Source organism: Sapajus apella, unplaced genomic scaffold (assembly GCF_009761245.1).
Source record: "Sapajus apella isolate SASKATOON/1434 unplaced genomic scaffold, GSC_monkey_1.0 scaffold58, whole genome shotgun sequence".
Lineage (NCBI taxonomy): Eukaryota > Metazoa > Chordata > Mammalia > Primates > Cebidae > Sapajus > Sapajus apella.
Window position 1 is genome coordinate 93,481 of NW_022436998.1, and position 18,778 is coordinate 112,258.

Consider the following 18,778-nt stretch of genomic DNA (forward strand, 5'->3'; position numbering starts at 1 on the left):
TCAGCTCAAATATTTCTTGGTGAAATATTTCAAAAATTCTGCCCCATTAATTGTTCTTAGAAGTTATACCCCTAAGGTACAGCATCACATGTATCAACAGCAGAGATGAGGACAAGATCCCCACTTAGAAAACCTAAAAGTACTCAAGATCAGACTCTGGTCAAACCCCCAGGCTCTTGGTCTATTTAGCTGTTTCTAAGTTGACGCACAGTAAATCAAATGCAGAAGTTATGAGTCCCATACTAGAGAAGACTGAAGAGAGAACAGACTGGAAACAAAGGATACGTTGGTTTACTTTGAAGCAACAAATGCCAAGGTTGAGCTGGAAAGTGTGTGAGTTGTGTGTATTTTCAGAGCTCCTAACCTTTTAAAAACATTCTCTCATATACTTAAGGCTGTTCAGTATCAACTTGTATTTTATATCTTTTTGCAAGTTTAAAATGTGGGTGAATAGGTCTGAATCTCATCTTTGGACCTCACCTGTCTCATCAGGTAAAAGCTGCCCTCTGGGCTTTGCAAGGTGGCACTTCTGTTGTTATTGCCAATGGAACCCACCCTAAGGTGTCCGGACACGTCATCACAGACATCGTGGAGGGGAAGAAAGTTGGTACCTTCTTTTCAGAAGTAAAGCCTGCAGGTAAATAGTTCTTCATAAGGTCCCAAGGCCTGTGGATGGGAGCTAGTGACACCTGGCTTAGATGGGACTGAAGATTGACTTTTAATTGTGGGGCTATAGATCACAAATTGATGTGCTAATATTATGATATAAGGCATTGTTTTGAACACTGTTTGCAGAATTGGATTTTGCTTTACTTTTGTGAAATTCTATCTAACCTGCCTAGCTAGGCCTATGATCTGGAAAATCACTAGGTTAAAGTATGTAAGCATTCATTTTCTCAAGAAACAGTTGCTAGGCCTATGTTAGATGCCAGGTACTGATAAGCAGTAGAGATGCAAAGGTGCCTATGCTACAGTATTTGCTCTCGAGTGTTTACAGAGGACAGAATTGCCTCATAGTCGGCATTCAGAAATGTAAGCACATTAAAAAATATTAGCCAAAGTGGAATTCAGAAGAATTCTAGAAAACATAAAGTATATTGTTTATCCCAGAAATACAGGCAAGTTCTTGTGTTTATACCTGAGTGAATCTGGCACATTCTTTTGCTATTTTATTGGTCATAGTGATCCCCTATGTGAAACAAGCATACCAAGACACGATGTGTTCCTTCTATGGGCGTGATGAGCCTGTGCATGTGCTGGCAAAGTGAGAGAGAACTAAGGTGACCATGACCTGAAATTTGCACATACTCTTGCAGGGCCTACTGTTGAGCAGCAGGGAGAAATGGCTCGATCTGGAGGAAGGATGTTGGCCACCTTGGAACCTGAGCAGGTAATAAACCTTAGCTGATATTTTGTTCTAGTTTTCAGAGTGAGTCATGCTGTATGGTTACAGAAGTCAAACCTGCTGACTCCCTCTTTATTCCTAGTGACCCACTGAGTTATCTGAGGTACAAGTCTGATTCAAATTTGCTCTGCCTTTTTTTTTTTTCTTAACTTTATTTTCCCTTATGTCTTTTATAGACAGAGGCCCAAGATAACTTTTCACCACTATGATGCTTTGATTAAAAGTATCGTAAAAATGATGACGTTAGGAAGGTTACCTAATTCTGCCACATACTGGGCATGGAAATGTGGGAAAATTACTTATCCCAACCCATTCCAAATCCCTTGACTTGCCTAGAAGATGGGAAGCTCAAAAGCCTGCTCCATAGTTGGTAGCTCTGACCTGTCTTGCATGAATTAGTCATGAGTTAGTCTAAGTAGCAGACACAATGAGGCTGTAAGTGGTAAGGAGGTCAAGTGGAAGCTGGGAGCTGGTCCTCCAGGGGTTATGTTGTCAAGGATGGATTTGAGAGTGAGGATGTATGTGGGTTCATACTAGTGAATCCTTTGGCCTGAGAAAAGAGAAAGTAACTCCAACAGCGGAGAAAGGAAAGCAAAGGAGGAGCCCAGCTTCCCTTTCAAACCACTTCTCTCTACTCCTTCAGTAATCAGCATACTGATTTGCCACATTTCCTAATCTAGCAAGGTCAGGTTTGGGGTGTCTGTCTTCAAGTACTTAGGACTGAATTTTTTCACTTTGACTAAATGCATTAAATAAATAATTTACAAGGAAGAAAAAACAGATGTAAAATCTTACCTGGAAATAAAATAACTAATGATATTAAATATGTAAGACTGTATATATCATGTTAATTCAAAGCAGTGGCCCTGTACAGTTACATAATCTATCATGCCCCCTCCCCCTCCTTTTTTTTCCTATGACTCCTAATTATTATAATTAGCCATGGTTAATTATATTATAATTAGCCATGGTTAAGAATAATAATCAGGAGTCTGGCCAGGTATGATGGCTTACATCTGTAATCCCAGCACTTTGGGAGGCTGAGCTGGGTGGATCACCTGAAGTCAGGCGTTTGAAACCAGCCTGGCCAACATTGCGAAACCCCTTCCCTACTAAAAATACAAAAATTAGCCAGGTGCAGTGGTGGGTGCCTGTAATCCCAGCTACTCAAGAGGCTGAGGCAGGAGAGTCTCTTAAACCTGGGAGACGGAGGTTGCAGTGAGCTGAGATTGCAACATTGCACTCCACCCTGAACGACAGAGTGAGACTCCGTCTCAAAAAAAAAAAAAAAATCAGGAGTCATAAGAAAAAAAAGGAGGAAAAGTAAGAAGTGACGGAGAGGTTGTTAGTGAGAGAGGAAGGAAGAAATAAGGGGAGCAATGGTGGGAATAAGTGATGGGAAGTCAGGAGATTTCATTTGGTGGTGACCTTGGATGTGGGAGCAAGGCCTGGCACTCTCAATAGAGTAGGTTTAAAAACTGTGGTATGCATTCTTCTTGGGTTAACATCTCTGTTTTCTCTTTTTAAATGGTGTAACTTTCTTCTAGAGAGCAGAAATTATCCATCATCTGGCTGATCTGTTGACGGACCAGCGTGATGAGATCCTGTTAGCCAACAAAAAAGACTTGGAGGAGGCAGAGGGTAAAGACCAGGCAATTTAGAGTCAATATTATGGAGGGGTGGGGTTCATTTTGGTTTTTAGTTTTACTAATAATTGTTATGTCTGCCTATAGATAAGATTGTTATAAAAGAAATTGTGTATTATGTGTCATTTCTATTGAGGGTAGGTGGGTGGCTGGTATTCTTCTTCCCTAGATACTTTAGTACAACTCCCAAAGGAGTTTTTTTAAATTCCCTATAGGTCACAAGCTGTGGCTACTATGGCGGTCAGGACAAAAAAGAACAAGATTGAGAACCCCACTGCTTAACACATTAAGCTAATAGCTAGCATTTATTGAGGACTTTCTGTATTGCCAGGCCCTGTGCTAAGGACTATACAGTCAGGATGTCATTTAATCTCTATAACATAGTACCTCTGAGATAGCTACTATTTATTATCCCCATTTGACAGAGAAGGAAACTGAAGCTCACAGAAGTTGTCACTTGCCCAAAGTCAGTGACAGACCAGGATTTAAACACACATGGACTGTACATGTGAAAGAGTTGTAGAAGGCCGGGCGTGGTGGCTCACACTTGTAATCCAAACACTTTGGAGGCCAGGGCAGGTGGATCACCTGAGGTCAGGAGTTCAAGACCAGCCTGACCAACATGGTGAAACCCCATCTTTATTTAAAAAAAAAAAAAAAAAAAAAAAAGTTGTAGAAATAGTTTTGTGCAGCCTATGAAGAAAGAAGAAAGATAGCTTGTTTCTTAGTTAATTAACCAGTCTTTTGTCTTCCCTGAGTTAGCACCAGATGCCATCCAGAAATACCCTTTAGGTGCTAATGGTAAAGTAAGATGAACTCACATAGCAAACACCTAGACATGCAGAGTCAGCTAGGGCCCTGACTCTTTCTCTTTTTTTTTCTTAATTCTCTGTTTTTTCTACCCTAAAATAATAGGGATTGATTTTATGGGGTTTCGAATTTCCTTTGCATTAATTTGAACATCCATATTAATGGTGTTTGTTCAAAGAAGTTTTGCAAGGTTCAACAACATTGCTTTCATTCCTTAAAACATTTTTGAAACATTGTTTTAGAGCTTCCTCTAGAATTTATACCTCGTTTTTGAAGTATTTTTGTAGTATTAGAGAATGTAAAATAGATTTTCAGAACTGAAAGAAATCTTTGATACTATCCAGTCATTAATTTAAAGTAAAAGAATTAAGACCCACAGAGGGTACAGCCGTTGTTGCCCAGGGTTCTACAGCATGTTGTTGGCAGAACTTTGACTGCTGGTTCTAGCTGAACATGCATAAGGATGCACAGTGGGTTAAGGACAAAGCCCCGGGTATACAGGAGCATGGCTTAGCAACCCCAGTTTGGGGAATTTATCCTCAAAAAATATTTCTAAAGAAAATAACTCGGCTGGGCACAGTGGCTTATGCCTGTAATCCCAGCACTTTGGGAGGCTGAGATGGGTGGATCATGAGGTCAAGAGATTGAGACCATCCTGGCCAACATGGTGAAATCCCGTCTCTACTAAAAAATACAAAAATTAGCTGGGCATGGTGGTGCATGCCTGTAGTCCCAGCTACTCAGATGAACTTGGGAGGCAGAGGTTGCAGTGAGCTGAGATCATGCCACTGCACTGCAGCCTGGTGACAGAGCAAGACTCTATCAAAAAAAAAGAAAGAAAGAAAGAAAGAAAATACCTCTTTAGGCCAGGCACAGTGGCTCACGCCTGTGATCCCAGTATTTTGAGAGACTGAGGTGAGTGGATCACCTGAGGTTGGGAGTTTGAGACCAGCCTGGCTAACATGGTAAAACCTCATCTCTATAAAAATACAAAAATTAGGCCGGGCGTGGTGGCTCACGCCTGTAATCCCAGCACTTTGGGAGGCCGAGGCGGGTGGATCACAAGGTCAAGAGATCGAGACCATCCTGGTCAACGCGGTGAAACCCTGTCTCTACTAAAACTACAAAAAATTAGCTGGGCATGGTGGCGCATGCCTGTAATCCCAGCTACTCAGGAGGCTGAGGCAGGAGAATTGCCTGAACCCAGGAGGCGGAGGTTGCGGTGAGCCGAGATCGTGCCATTGCACTCCAGCCTGGGTAACAAGAGCGAAACTCCGTCTCAAAAAAATAAAAATAAAAATAAAAAAATTAGCCGGGCATGGTGGCACACGTCTGTAATCCCGGCTACTCGTGAGGCTGAGGCAGGAGACTAGCTTGAACCTGGAAGCCGGAGGTTGCAGTGAGACTAGATCATGCTACTGCACTCCAGCCTGGACGACAGAGCAAGACTCCATTTCAAAAAAAAAAAAAGAAAGAAAATAGCTCTTTATCTAAAGTTTCTTAGAGCAGGATTTACCACACTGAAAAACTGGAAACAACCTGAGCATTTAATAACATAGGTGTGGATAAGTACATTCAGCTGTATCAAATTAATGGAATATTTAGTAGTAATTAAGATAATTTTTGTAACATGGAAAACATACTTGCATTGTGAGGTGAAAAGCTAGTAAAAGTAACATTTAACATATACTATAATTAAAACTTGCTTTTTAGCATATAGGAAAAGAAAATTAATTAATTTGTAAATTGGTTGGTAGAAAGATGGTTTAATTTTTTTCTTAATATAATGTCAGTTGCTTCTACCCAAAGTGGAAATCTTTTTATTATTTTATCTTGGTGGCTGTGACTGTAAAAAATAGAGAAAATTTTTGTAATCTCATCTCAACATTGACCACAGTAATGATTTGTGATGTATGATTTCAAATGGTTTTCTGAGTATATACATGTATATATACATGAATATGTACATACATGTTTATGTGTGGAGAAAGGGTATCATACCATGCATACTACTGTTTTTAAAGAAAATTCTTCATAGGAACTTGCCACAATTTAACATTTTTTTTGGCCAGGCATGGTCACTCATGCCTGTAATTCCAGCACTTTGGGAGGTGGAGACAGAAGAATCACTTTAGTCCAGGAGCTCAAGACCAGCCTAGGCAACACAGTGAGACCCCTGTCTCTACAAGATGTTTTTAAAAATTAGCTAGCCATGGTGATGCATGCCTGTAGTCCTAGCTGCTCTGGAGACTGAAGCAGGAGGATCACTTGAGCACAGGTGTTCAAGGCCACAGTGAGCTATGATTGCACCACTACACTCTAGCCTGAGCGACAGACCAAGACCCTGTCTCTTAAAAAAAAAAAAAAAAAAAAAATCTTTGTTCGTTCTGATTATAAAAATAATTCACTCACTATAAAAAATGTAATAATATAGAAAGATAAAGTAGAGAGATTATTACTATCCTGGATGTCTTCCAGATTTCTTCTGTTCACACATACATGTGCAGTGTTTGATAAATAGGATCATATCATACATGCTGTTTTATAGTTTGCCTTTTTCATGGACTATGTCTTAGCTTTCCATGTCAGTAAGCCTAGATATATTATGTATGATAACTGAATTATAACCCACTGTCTGAATATTTAGGTAGAATTCAGTTTCTCAGTATTACAAAAATGCCGTGATAAGTATCCTTATTACATGCCTGCTTGTTCACACAAATGATATATTTATGGAACTAAAATTGGTAGCACAAATGGTTATCAGTGTACACAGCTTTACATAATGCTATGTACTGCCAAATGGACCCCCCAAAAAGACAGTTTAAATGGCATGTCATTGCCTTCCCAAGTCTGTTCCTAATGCAGTTCACATTTTCAGTACAACATCAAGGCAGCTCGCACCTGTAATCCCAGCACTTTGGGAGGCCGGGGCGGGAAGGTCAGTTGAGGTGAGGAGTTCAAGATCAGCCTGGCTAACCTGATGAAACCCCATCTCTACCAAAAGATACAAAAATAGCCAGGTGGCACATGCCTGTAGATCCATCTACTCAGGAGACTGAGGTGGGAGAACTGCTTGAACCCAGGAGGCGGAGATTTCGGTGAGCCAAGCTCATGCCACAGCACTCCAGCCTGGGCATCAGAGTGAAACCCTGGCTCAAAGAAAAAAAAAAAGACACATCAATTGGTGGCTGTAGCCTGCCAGGTCTGCTACTTCATCCTATCCTCATAATGCCTTTTCAGGGAGACTTGCAGCTCCTCTGCTGAAACGTTTAAGCCTCTCCACATCCAAATTGAACAGCCTGGCCATCGGTCTGCGACAGATAGCAGCCTCTTCCCAGGACAGCGTGGGGCGTGTTTTGCGTCGCACCCGAATCGCCAAAAACCTGGAACTGGAACAAGTGACTGTCCCAATTGGAGTTCTGCTGGTGATCTTTGAATCTCGTCCTGACTGTCTACCCCAGGTGTGTATATACCCCAGGGGAATAAATACCCTGCCTTTGGGGGCTGGTGCAGAGATTGGAGGAAGAATATATTTTCAATACTGGAGATAAGTTTCCCAAAGACAATTGTGTGTGTATGTGTGTGAAGGTCTTTTATTTTAACCAGAAAAAGATAATTTTGAGACTTTATTCTCAGGTTGTTCTTGAGGTAATTTACGTTCTTCATTCTTCCAGTATCCTAAAGTATTTTCATGTGTCCATTTTAGAGCTGGAGAACTGAGCCTCATAGAAGGTAATAGTCCTGTCACACTTGTAAGGTGCAACTGAGACTGAAGCCCATATCAACCTACCTTACCACAGTGCAGGAGCAAATTTCTAAATATCTTAGCCTGTGGTTCACTTTGTTCTCTGACCTCGATTCTCTGATAGCCTGCTGCAGTCATTCATGAATAACTGGCTTGGCCCACGTGAAAAGGACCGCTTAATTGTTAGTGTCACAGATGGCTTCCTATATGTACATCTGTTAGGAAAAAGAACTTTCAGTAGTTAATGGAAATTAGAATGCAACCCTCTTTAACCAAGTTGACATATCACAGCCTACTGTTGAGAAAGCATGTGTTAAAAGTTTTTGCCAAGCAGCCATGCTGGGAAATGCAAGGTGTCATTATAGAGTGGCCCCACTTTATTACCCTAAACTCCCTCCCGGAACTCTGGAAGCATTTCCTCCACTGGACTGTCCTGTAGGATGATACCAGCTCTTTCTCTGCACTAGCCCTAAAGTCTCAAAGGGAAATTCTGTTTTAAAAACAAAACACTAGCCACTCTTTACTGTAAGACATAGGTGACTGTGGAATCTGGAACGCTCTGTGAAGGGTACTCTCTGACATCCCCTAAAACCAGCCTGTTCACCAAGGGATTCCCATAGCACTGAGGCCCATCCTCAGTCCCTGGCTGATGCTGACACACTGCCTCTCTGGCCACATAGCTGTCTTGCAGAAATGCCCCAGTGATGACTGCTAAACTCACCTCTGCTAGTAGAAATGGGCCTAAGTCTCTGTGGACTGTATCCATGAACTTTCTTTGCTATCACTTACCCATACGAGCTGATCCCTCACAAGGAGTAAGTTTTCCTCATTAGCTAACAACAGCTGAGGCTCCTCTTCTGGACTCAACCCTGGATGGTTTCACAGAATCTATGAATCCTAAAAATTGTTTGCAGTATTCTGTGTCTGTGCATTGGTCTGGAGAAAGTTTATGTAACTTAGGAAGGATGATCAGCGCAGTGTCACTCTTTGCCCTGACAGGGTAACTAGACCTCCTCCTGCATGGTCTACCTTTTCCTCCCTAGACAGGCATGTGGGAAAAAGACTCTGTTCTCATTCTCTACCATAGCTGCCCAAGGGCTGGCAGGAGCTCTAGTTTTCACCAGGTTCTTAGCAGCAAGCACTGGAGATCTCAGAACAATTCCAAGGCCAGAGTAGGATGTGGCCAGAGGAGATGCCCAGCCTCAGCCTGATCAGATGAAGCAAGTGCTTCCCTACAAAGGTGGCTGAAGACCATGTTCTCCACAGTGGGGGGTGCCGTCTGGCCCTGGCCTTAACTCAGTTCTCTTTGCTAATGGTGTTAAAGAAGCTGTATAGTTTAGTTGCTGAAATCCAGTGGTTCTTTCTGGAGTCAAACCACCTCAGTCTGGCTCCCAGCCCTACCATTTATAAGCTGTGTAACTTTGTGGAGTCATCAACCTCTCTGGGCTTCAGTGTCCCTTGTCTGCAAAGTAGGGGATAAAACAGGCACTTAATTCACTGTAGTGTTGTGAAGATGAAACAGCATAGGCCTTCTAAAATGATGAAGACTGCTTAGCACAGAAAGAGTGCTTATGAATGCTAACATTACTGTCACTATTACTGTCTGTCCCCTTTGATCACTGCTCTCCCTTTGATCTGCAGGTGGCAGCTTTGGCTATTGCAAGTGGTAACGGCTTGTTACTCAAAGGAGGGAAGGAGGCTGTACACAGCAACCGGATTCTTCACCTCCTGACCCAGGAGGCCCTCTCAATCCATGGAGTCAAGGAGGCCGTGCAGCTGGTAGGTCCCTGGGAATGCACCAAGTCAAGCCCAGTGGGGCGAGATCAGGTGTTTAGGAATTTAAAGCAAAACTTAGGCCACATAGGTCCAAGACACTCCTACAGGCAGGCTTGACACTCCAGCAGGCCTGTGAGCCTACAGACTTTAGGCCATTCTGCAGAGCCAGATGGGTCCTCAGTGGCTTAGGAAGGTCCTCCCTTATAGCTGTGTCTTGGTACTACTTACTTACAAGAATGCCAATTAGACCTTCATTCTTTGGGCCACAAGGCAGCAGGAGTACCAGACCTAGAGTGTGAGGCATAGGTTCTTGTCATTGGCAGAGTGATTTAGGGTAAGTCAGATGAAAAACTTTATGAAAGTTGGTCATAAACTGTCATGCAGTGTGTGAGTGTGAGATCATGCTGTTGTCACTATTATTACCAAGATCATTGCTTTGATCATTTCTCACTCTCCCCAACTTTCAAATGAAGTTTGATAATAGCTATGACGTATTGAGCACCTACTATGTGCAAGCCTCATTTATTTTATCCATTATCTCATCTGATCCTCACAAGAGTCCCATGAGGAAAATAACATTAATTATTAGACCCATTTTCTGATTGGAAAAAACAGATTCAGAGTCACAGAGTCACATGGTGTGTGGTAGAGTTTTGGATTTCGACCTAGGCTGACTCCAGATCCTTTTTTTTGGCTCATTTGCTCCAGCATTCCAGGATTCTGTTGGCTGCTGGGAGAATGTCCACAAACCTGCTCATTACACACTCAATGACCAGAATCTGGCTTTTCCTTATGCCAACATAGTGGTTGGAAAGAGCACAGATTTTAGGGATTCAAATCCCAGCTCTACCACATCCTAGCTTACACAGGTTCCTTCCTTCCTTTTTAGTGATGTTTAACATACATACAGTAAAGTATACAGATTCTGTGAACAACTCTGTGACTGTTCACATGCACACACATCTATAACCACCAGCCGTATCAAGATAAGAAGAGTCCAACATCCTGGAGGGCCCCTTGTGCCCAGTCAATATGTAGCCCCCCTGCCCTACAAACTATTTTTTTTTTTACTTCTGTCACATTAAATTACTTTTGCCTTTTTTTTTTTGAAATGGAGTTTCACTCTTGTTGCCCAGGCTGGGTGCAATGGCGCAATCTCGGCTCACTGCAATCTCCACCTCCCCAGTTCAAGTGATTCACCTGCCTCAGCCTCCCCAGCTGGGATTACAGGCACGTGCCACCACACCAGGCTAATTTTTTGTATTTTTAGTAGAGATGAGGTTTCACCATGTTGGCCAGGCTGGTGTCAAACTCCTTACCTCAGGTGATCCACCCGCCTTGGCCTCCCAAAGTGCTGGGGTTACAGGCATGAGCCCTTTTTTTTTTTTTGAGACATAGTCTTGCTCTATTGCCCAGGCTGGAGTGCGGTGGCACAATCTCGGCTCTCGGCTCACTGCAGCCTCAGCCTCCCAGGCTCAAGCAGTCCGCCCACCTCAGCCTTCCTAGCAGTTGGAACTATAGGTGTATGCCTATAGACCTGGCGTGTGTGTGTGTGTGTGTGTGTGTGTGTGTGTGTTTTGTAGAGACAAAATTTTACCATGTTGCCCAGTCTTGAACTCCTGAGCTCAGGCAATCTGCTTGCCTCCACCTCCCAAAGTGCTGGGAATGTGCCACCACGCCCGGCCTTTTGCTTATTCTCGAACTTCATGTAAACGAAATCAAACAAAATACACGTTTATGTTGCCTGTCATTTGTTCATTATGTCTGTGGTATTCATTCACATTGTTGCATCTAGCAGTAGTTTTCTCATTTAATCGCCATGTAGTATTCCATTTACCTGCATATACTACAGTCCATCTTTTTTTCTGTTGGTGAATCTTTAAGTTGTTTCCAGTTTTGGGCTGTGTGGAATAAAGTTGCTGTGAACATTCTGATACATATATATATTTGTTGTAAAAGTAATATGACCGTATGGAAAAAAATTAAAAATCAAGAGAAAACAAAATGTCCATAATCTCAGTATCCTCACACAGGCTTTTTAAGTCATTCCAATCCACTTCCCAGGGTAGGAGTTCTCATCAGAAGTCATGAGAATCATGACTCCCTAGCATGACCAACCCAACATTTTCTCAGTGCTGTGAATAGAAAACCAACAGAGCAGCCATTCCCTTTGTGATCCTCATGGCCTGGAATAGTCTGTACTGCATTTAACCTCCACAGACAACCCTTAGTGCTGCTTCTGGCACTTTGAAAATTGTCTGCCCTATGTTATGGCTAGCAGTACCCTAGTGCTTCCTTCCCTGCTTGACTCAGCTCTTTGAGGGCATGAACTGTGTCCTGCATGATCTGTAATGCGGAGCACAGCACCGGATGTATAGTGTTTGATAAGCATTTGCTGCACAACTTTTTGATTCCCATGATCAGGAACTTAATTTTATTTTTAGAATAAGTTTTCACAGTGTCTCATTTAGTTCTCAGAGTGTACAGGTGTTTATCTGTAAAAGGGAAGCTGCAGTTCTTATATTTTGTGTCATCGGAAGATGCTGTCTTTATCTTTTTCTTCTCTTCTTCTAAAGGTCAATACCAGAGAAGAAGTTGAGGATCTTTGCCGCCTGGACAAAATGATAGATCTGATTATTCCACGTGGCTCTTCCCAGCTAGTCAGAGACATCCAGAAAGCTGCTAAGGGAATTCCAGTGATGGGGCACAGCGAAGGGATCTGCCACATGTATGTGGATTCCGAGGCCAGTGTCGATAAGGTCACCAGGCTAGGTGAGCTGGATGGAGTCTCCTCTTTTACAAGGGGGAAATATTACATCCTCTGATCATGTTAATGGAAACAATTCTTTCTCATCTTCTTTCAGTCAGAGACTCTAAATGTGAATATCCAGCTGCCTGTAATGCTTTGGAGACTTTGTTAATCCACCGGGATCTGCTCAGGACACCGTTATTTGACCAGATCATTGATATGCTGAGAGTGGAACAGGTAAGACAGTTCCACAGGACTAGTACATTACTTCCTGTCTTTTAGAAGCCTGCAGAATTAGACCAGGCACAGCCATACCATATAAGGCAGTTTAAGAAACAATATTTGTGAACATCTCCTATGTACAAAGTTCCATGCTAAGTACAGAGGTGAGTAAAACACAACCCCTGCCCTCTAGAAAGCAAACCAAACCAAGATACAAATAGCTTTATTACAAGGTGGAATGTGTTGTGTGCTAAAGAGGGTCCAAAGGTAAGACAGATCACATGCCACTATGCTGACCTAACTATTTCTGACAACCTTTTATTCAGGTGTCAAGGTGTAAAGTTTGTTCCCAAACATATATTCTTTTTTGGATTTGATTTGAAAAGATGGCACAGAAATGTTTCGAACCAAAAACTTATATGCATTCACTGCCCACCACCAGTGTCTTTGGTTACCATTATTAATGTACTTAATGAAGTGATATTTGGGAGTCAGTAATTTGTAGAATGTCTCCCTGGGTTATGTTTTTACCATGTTATTAAGGTTGTAAACAAACCAAAAGCCAATACGTTTCAAATATAAAGTTGTGCTATGTCCTAAATTCATGACTACAAGAAAATAGGATAGATGCCCTCAAGGCAAAAATGGGTAATCTGTAAACTGTCTGCATGGATGCATTTTAAGCTTTAATATCTGACGTCACAGTACTCTTTTAGAATCAAATAAACCAGCATGGCAGTAAAGAAGGTGCTTTTTGGCCTTGGTTGCTTTGACCCTAAACATGTGTCTCTTCCCTTCCATCATTTGGCTGGAAAGGAAGGCTCCAGTTAGCTTATAAATGTGGCATGGTCCCAGTGAGAACTGAAAAGAATTGTTTTGAAAATGAAAATGCACTCCATAGATTAAAAGGAAGTTAGGTCACATGATGATCATTCATGTTCGGGGGCCTTACTTTACTTGGGTAAGGAAGCCTGTTGATTGGGCACCTGTGTTTGCCAAGTACCAGAGTGAACTGGATTAGACGGGAGGAAAGTTCTCCTTTAGTCAGGACTAAATGCCCCCAGACCTAATTTGAAGACACCCATGATATCCTCAGTCATTAAAATGAGGATGGCCTTGAAATTCCTCATCAAAATGAGTTACTGTGTGCACTTCATGCAACACTTTTGTATGGCAAGAAGTAAAGCCAGAAGGATGACTTGCACAGAGATGAGGTTCCATTCCCCAAGGAACATGGAGGAAGTGAGATCCCAGATAGGAAACAATGGGAGGGCCTCAGGAATAATGAGGATAAGGCAGACATCACTTATAACTTGAGCCAAGGCCAAAGCTTGGTCTCAAAGAATCAAGGCATGACCTCTGTCCTGGGGTTGTCTCAGAGAACAAGGCTTATGTGGGATCCAGCTTCATATCCCAGATTGGGGGCCTCAGTGAGCAGCCTCAAAATCCTTAAATTCCTCCAACCAGAAGCAGGATTAGAGCCAGAATCTGGGGCTGAGCTGAACCTAGAGGTAGGGCCAGACTGACACAGTTGGAATTGTACGAGTAGTCACAGTTTGAGGTGCTGAAAGAGCCTGACCAAGTACTGCTTACCTCTAAAGCAAAGCAAACCGGGCACGTCACCAGGGTGCAGGGAATAGGAATGTATATGTGTCACCTCCCTCTTTCCACCCAAGTCCAGTGCCTAGGTCCCATATGCAGAGACTGGGATCTTTGTTGTCAAGTATTCATTTCAGTAAAATGCCAGAAGTCAAGGGCTTATGTTGATAGCCCATTAAAAGCCTTGCACATTCCTTTGCTTCCCGGATTCAAGCAATTCTCCTGCCTCAGCCTTCCAAGTAGCTGGGATTACAGGCGCCCACCACCACACCTGGCTAATTTTTTTTGTATTTTTAGTAGAGACAGGGTTTCACCATGTTGGCCAGGCTTGTTTTGAACTCCTGACCTCAAGTTATCCACCTGCCTCGGCGTCCCAAAGTGCTGGGATTACAGGTGTGAGCCATCGCGTCTGGCACACCTTGCACATTCTTTACGTTCAAAGGCTGCCTGCTTCAATCCCTGCTCCTGTCTTGGCCCATTGCTGGCGAGTGGCTGGTCAAAGCATGGAGGGAGGAAAGTAGGACTAGTTCAGTTGTCCAGGCCATAGGAGCCACTTTGGGCTGTGGTTTTACAGGCCCACCTTTCTGTTCTCTCCTAGAGCTTGCTTATTTCAGTTGTTTTTATGTTGTTGCCCCTGGACTTCCTCTGTTCCAGGTAAAAATTCACGCAGGCCCCAAATTTGCCTCGTATCTGACCTTCAGCCCCTCCGAAGTAAAGTCACTCCGAACTGAGTATGGGGACCTGGAATTATGCATTGAAGTAGTGGACAACGTTCAGGATGCCATTGACCACATCCATAAGTATGGCAGCTCCCACACGGATGTCATTGTCACAGAGAACGGTCAGTGTCCAGATGCTTCCCCCATAGTGTCTGCGTTTGCTGCTTTCATCCCCAATGTGATCCTGCTCCTCTTAGTCCCTCTTGGCCTGCAAAAAAAACATAATTTGAGTAGGCTTTTACGGTAATGCTTAGAAGTGGCTGCATTTGGTACTTTGCTAAGTGTTTTCTTATCACTTCATTATATTGTCACAGCCAGGGGAGGTGGGGCAGGGATGGTTAGCCTGTTTTGAAGATGACTAACCCTGTCAGAGGCATTATCTTTTAATGCATGCAACTAATCATACGAGGTAGTTAAAATAAACCCATTTTACGGCTGAAGAAACCAAGGCCCACAAGATTAAGGGCAGAACCAACTCTGCACATTATTCGTTCATTTATTCCACAAATATGTATACAGGGACACTCCTGGATGTCAGACACTGGAGACTCAATGGTGAAGGTTGCTAGTAGGGCCCCCTTGAGGAATTTGCAGTCAGTTAATTGTGGCACCAGAGCAGTACCACCCTTATTAACAGCCAACATTTACCAACCACTCACTGTGTGCTAGGCATTAGGATGAGTACTCCCCAGGTGCTAACTCATTTCATCCTCTCTACAACCCTGTCAGCTAGGTAATGTCAATCCCCTTTGACTTGGACACAGAAAGTTTTATACACCTGTGGAAGGTCACACAGTTAGTGGGTATACAGCTGGAGTTCAGGCCTAGGCAGTCTAGCTCTGGAGCCCGTAAGTAGGAAGTGTAGGCAGGTCACCTGCATGGGAGATCTGGATTCCAACCCAGTCGTTCCACAACACTGTGATTGATGAAGCTGACTTGCCTTCTTCCTGTTGAGACTTTTCACAAGCCTGAATGTTTAATATGTGAGAACACATGGGGAAGTTCCAGTGGGGGCACAGACCCCAGCCTGATCTGTGACCAGTGAATGGCTGGAAATGGGGATGTTCTCTGGGTCTCATCCTAACTTGGTTTCTCTTTTTTTACCCTGCAGAAAACACAGCAGAGTTCTTCCTGCAGCACGTAGATAGTGCCTGTGTGTTCTGGAATGCCAGCACTCGCTTTTCTGATGGTTACCGCTTTGGACTGGGTAAGAAAGACTCTGGTTGTGAAGAAAGAAGTTCCCTGTGAAACACTGTTGGTCCAGGGGTATACTGAGGTGGGGAAGACACTCCCCCTTTACTGTCACATGTTTAGTCAAGATGGGAGAGACAGGCCGGGCATGGTGGCTCACTCTGTAATCCCAACACTTTGGGAGGCTGATGTGTTTGGATCACCTGAGGTCAGGAGTGCAAGACCAGCCTGACCAACATGGTGAAACCCCATCTCTACTAAAAATACAAAAAATTAGCCGGGCGTGGTGACAGACACCTATAATCCCAGCTACTTAAGAGGCTGAGGCAGGAGAATCGCTTGAACCTGGGAGGCAGAGGTTGCAGTGAGCCAAGATTGCGCCACTGCACTCCAGATTGGGCTATAGAGCGAGATGAGATACTATCTCAGAAAAAAAAAAAAAAAAAAGAGAGAGACAGAATTCTGATAAGGTAGGATTATCAGAGAGAATAATTAATGAAACCTCCCATGAGTTGGTAGAAGGCCTGTTTTCTAAGTATTTCACATGCTAATAAGGCAGTTACTTGTATTTCATTTTTCATAGAGAGAGAATGAGATTCAGAGAACTGTAGTAACTTGTCAAAGTTCCACAGCTGGCATTCGACCCAAACTTGTGTGTCCAAAGCCTGGGATCTCCCACTACAGCATGGGCAGACCACAGCCTGCCTTTGTGCACAGGCTGCAACAGAGGTACATGCTGCGTCCCTCAAAAACACTCCTTTACAGACCTATTTCTTCAAAGTGACACCACCAGATTGCCTCAGAGGTAAGAAGCTTCACAAGGGTAGGACCAAAGAAGGTGCCCTGGGCCTAAGTACCAGCATCAAACCAACAGGCCAGCCAGAAGTGCAAGGTTCCCTTCTACAGCAGACTTCGAAATGAAAAGCTTCAGAAGGACCCTTTTCTCTTCCCTTCCATGAAGTATAAAATCTCCAGCCCTCTGTAATGTTGGGGTTATTTGGACAGTCTCTGGTTTTCAGGGATACCATTATATAAAACTCCAGTAAGATGTTTGTGACACATTTTCTGAATATTTGAGAATTGTTTCAACCACTCAGAACATTTTAGGCCATGTGCAGTGGCTCATGCCTGTAATCCCAGTACTTTGAGAGGCGGAGGCAGGAGGATCTCATGAGTCGGGGTGTTCAAGACCAGCCTGGGCAATGCAGTGAGACCTCCTCTCTACAGAGATGAAAAAATTATCCAGCTGTGGTGGCATGAGCCTGTAGTCCCAGTTACTCAGGAGGCTGAGGCAAGAGGATCCCTTGAGCCCAGGAGTTCGAGGTTGCAGTGAGCTAAGATGGTGCCACTGTACTTCAACCTGGGAGAGAGTGAGGCCCTATCTCTAAAACAAAACAAAACAGAAAAACACACATTGTAATCACTCTGAACTTTTTGATTAGCTAATCTGCCTGGAGAACTAGTTCTCACCAAATTGTTAAAGATTATGAAAGGGAATTTAACTCAGTTATTCTTAGTCATTGTGCTCTTATTTTTAGTTCCCCATTTCTATTATCTTGGGGTTTTGATGTAATTATTATGTCACTTGCACTGATCTTTATACTCCATGTACTTGAAAAAGAAATAGCAACATATTTTTAAGGGTTGGGGTACCCAGCATTCAAATGAAAATTCAGGATGAGGGACGAACGAAAGACCATTTCACTGTCCTTCCAACACCAGCTCCGAGCAAAAGCTGGTTGAGTTAAATTCCTTGTCAAATCCATTAATGACAGTAACAGATTTTATTGAGCATTTACTACATTCCCAGCATTGTGTTAAATGTGTTGCAAGCATGCTGTCACTTCATTCTACAAAATGAATTCTCGTTTTCCAGATGAAAAAACTGAAGCATGAGACATGAAGTTAGGTAGTATGTCCAAAGTGATCTGGTCTCTATGCTATTGAACCAGAATTTGAATCCTGATGGTTTCACTGTCCTTACCAACCACTACCCAGAGCACATCCCCTGAGTCTCCTACTTGCTCTTCTCTCTGCCTGCAGCACCTCTGTCTGGTTTTCCCCAGCCAGCTCCTTCTCACTGTTTAGGCCTCAACCAAAAGGCACTTCCTTAGGGAGGCTTTCCCTGACCACCCTTCCCAGCATGTCCCCGACTCCACCACACAGTCTCTGTCATAGCACCCATCACTGCACTTGAGCACCACAGATTATTTACTCACCTGTCCTTTGGCGGCCTCGCCCGCTATAATATCAGCTCCACGAAAACAGGACCTTGTATCTGTTATTCACTTTATCCCCAGGGCTTAACACAGGGCCTAGTACATGCTACATGCTCAGTGACAAATGAGGGAACCCTGCCTCTACTGTATACAGTGCAGAACAGCATGCCGGGCTCAGGAAAGCCCCTGACGTCCCCTAGGTCTGAGCTGGCAGCAAGAGGAAAGGGAAGGAACAGTAACCCTTTGATGTATTCAGTAACTGTCTAATGAGTGCCTATGTCTAAGACTTCTAGGGGATACTAAGAACATGTCCCTTTCTTTCTAAGATTTAAAGAGTATTTGAGGAGATGAAACCATCATGGTAAACATTGTTGTACCCCTCAAAACATGCCCAGATGTCAAAATGTGGTATGCAATTCAGACGCTAAACTGATATCAGAGACAGCACTTAGATTAATAGCATTGTCAAAATGCGTTGGGGATAAAATACGGAAGAGGTTGCATCATGATTTGTAGTAACCAGAGAGCATGCTTATGGGCACAGGGTGACTCAGCTGTCCTGGGGAGGATGAGTGAGGAGTTAGCAGGAAGACAGGGTACCAAGTGAGGGGAAAGAAGCAGTGTGGGTCTGGGGCATGGACAGGAACCAAGAGGCTGAGAAAAGCCGCATCTTTTTTTTTTTTTTTTTTTTTTT

At 43.3% G+C, this 18,778-nt stretch overlaps 1 protein-coding gene across 2 annotated transcripts in view; it reads left to right on the plus strand.

The window, feature by feature from the left end:
- The window catches only part of ALDH18A1 (aldehyde dehydrogenase 18 family member A1), a 41,058-nt gene that overhangs the window by 20,840 nt on the left and 1,440 nt on the right, over window positions 1-18,778 (plus strand). For both annotated transcript variants that reach the window (XM_032245484.1, XM_032245485.1), the window contains exons 9-17: window positions 493-637; window positions 1,317-1,390; window positions 2,953-3,046; window positions 7,105-7,325; window positions 9,251-9,388; window positions 11,962-12,157; window positions 12,250-12,371; window positions 14,610-14,796; window positions 15,786-15,881. In XM_032245484.1, the coding sequence (XP_032101375.1) occupies window positions 493-637; window positions 1,317-1,390; window positions 2,953-3,046; window positions 7,105-7,325; window positions 9,251-9,388; window positions 11,962-12,157; window positions 12,250-12,371; window positions 14,610-14,796; window positions 15,786-15,881 (1,273 nt within the window). The remainder of the gene's footprint in view (window positions 1-492; window positions 638-1,316; window positions 1,391-2,952; window positions 3,047-7,104; window positions 7,326-9,250; window positions 9,389-11,961; window positions 12,158-12,249; window positions 12,372-14,609; window positions 14,797-15,785; window positions 15,882-18,778) is intronic.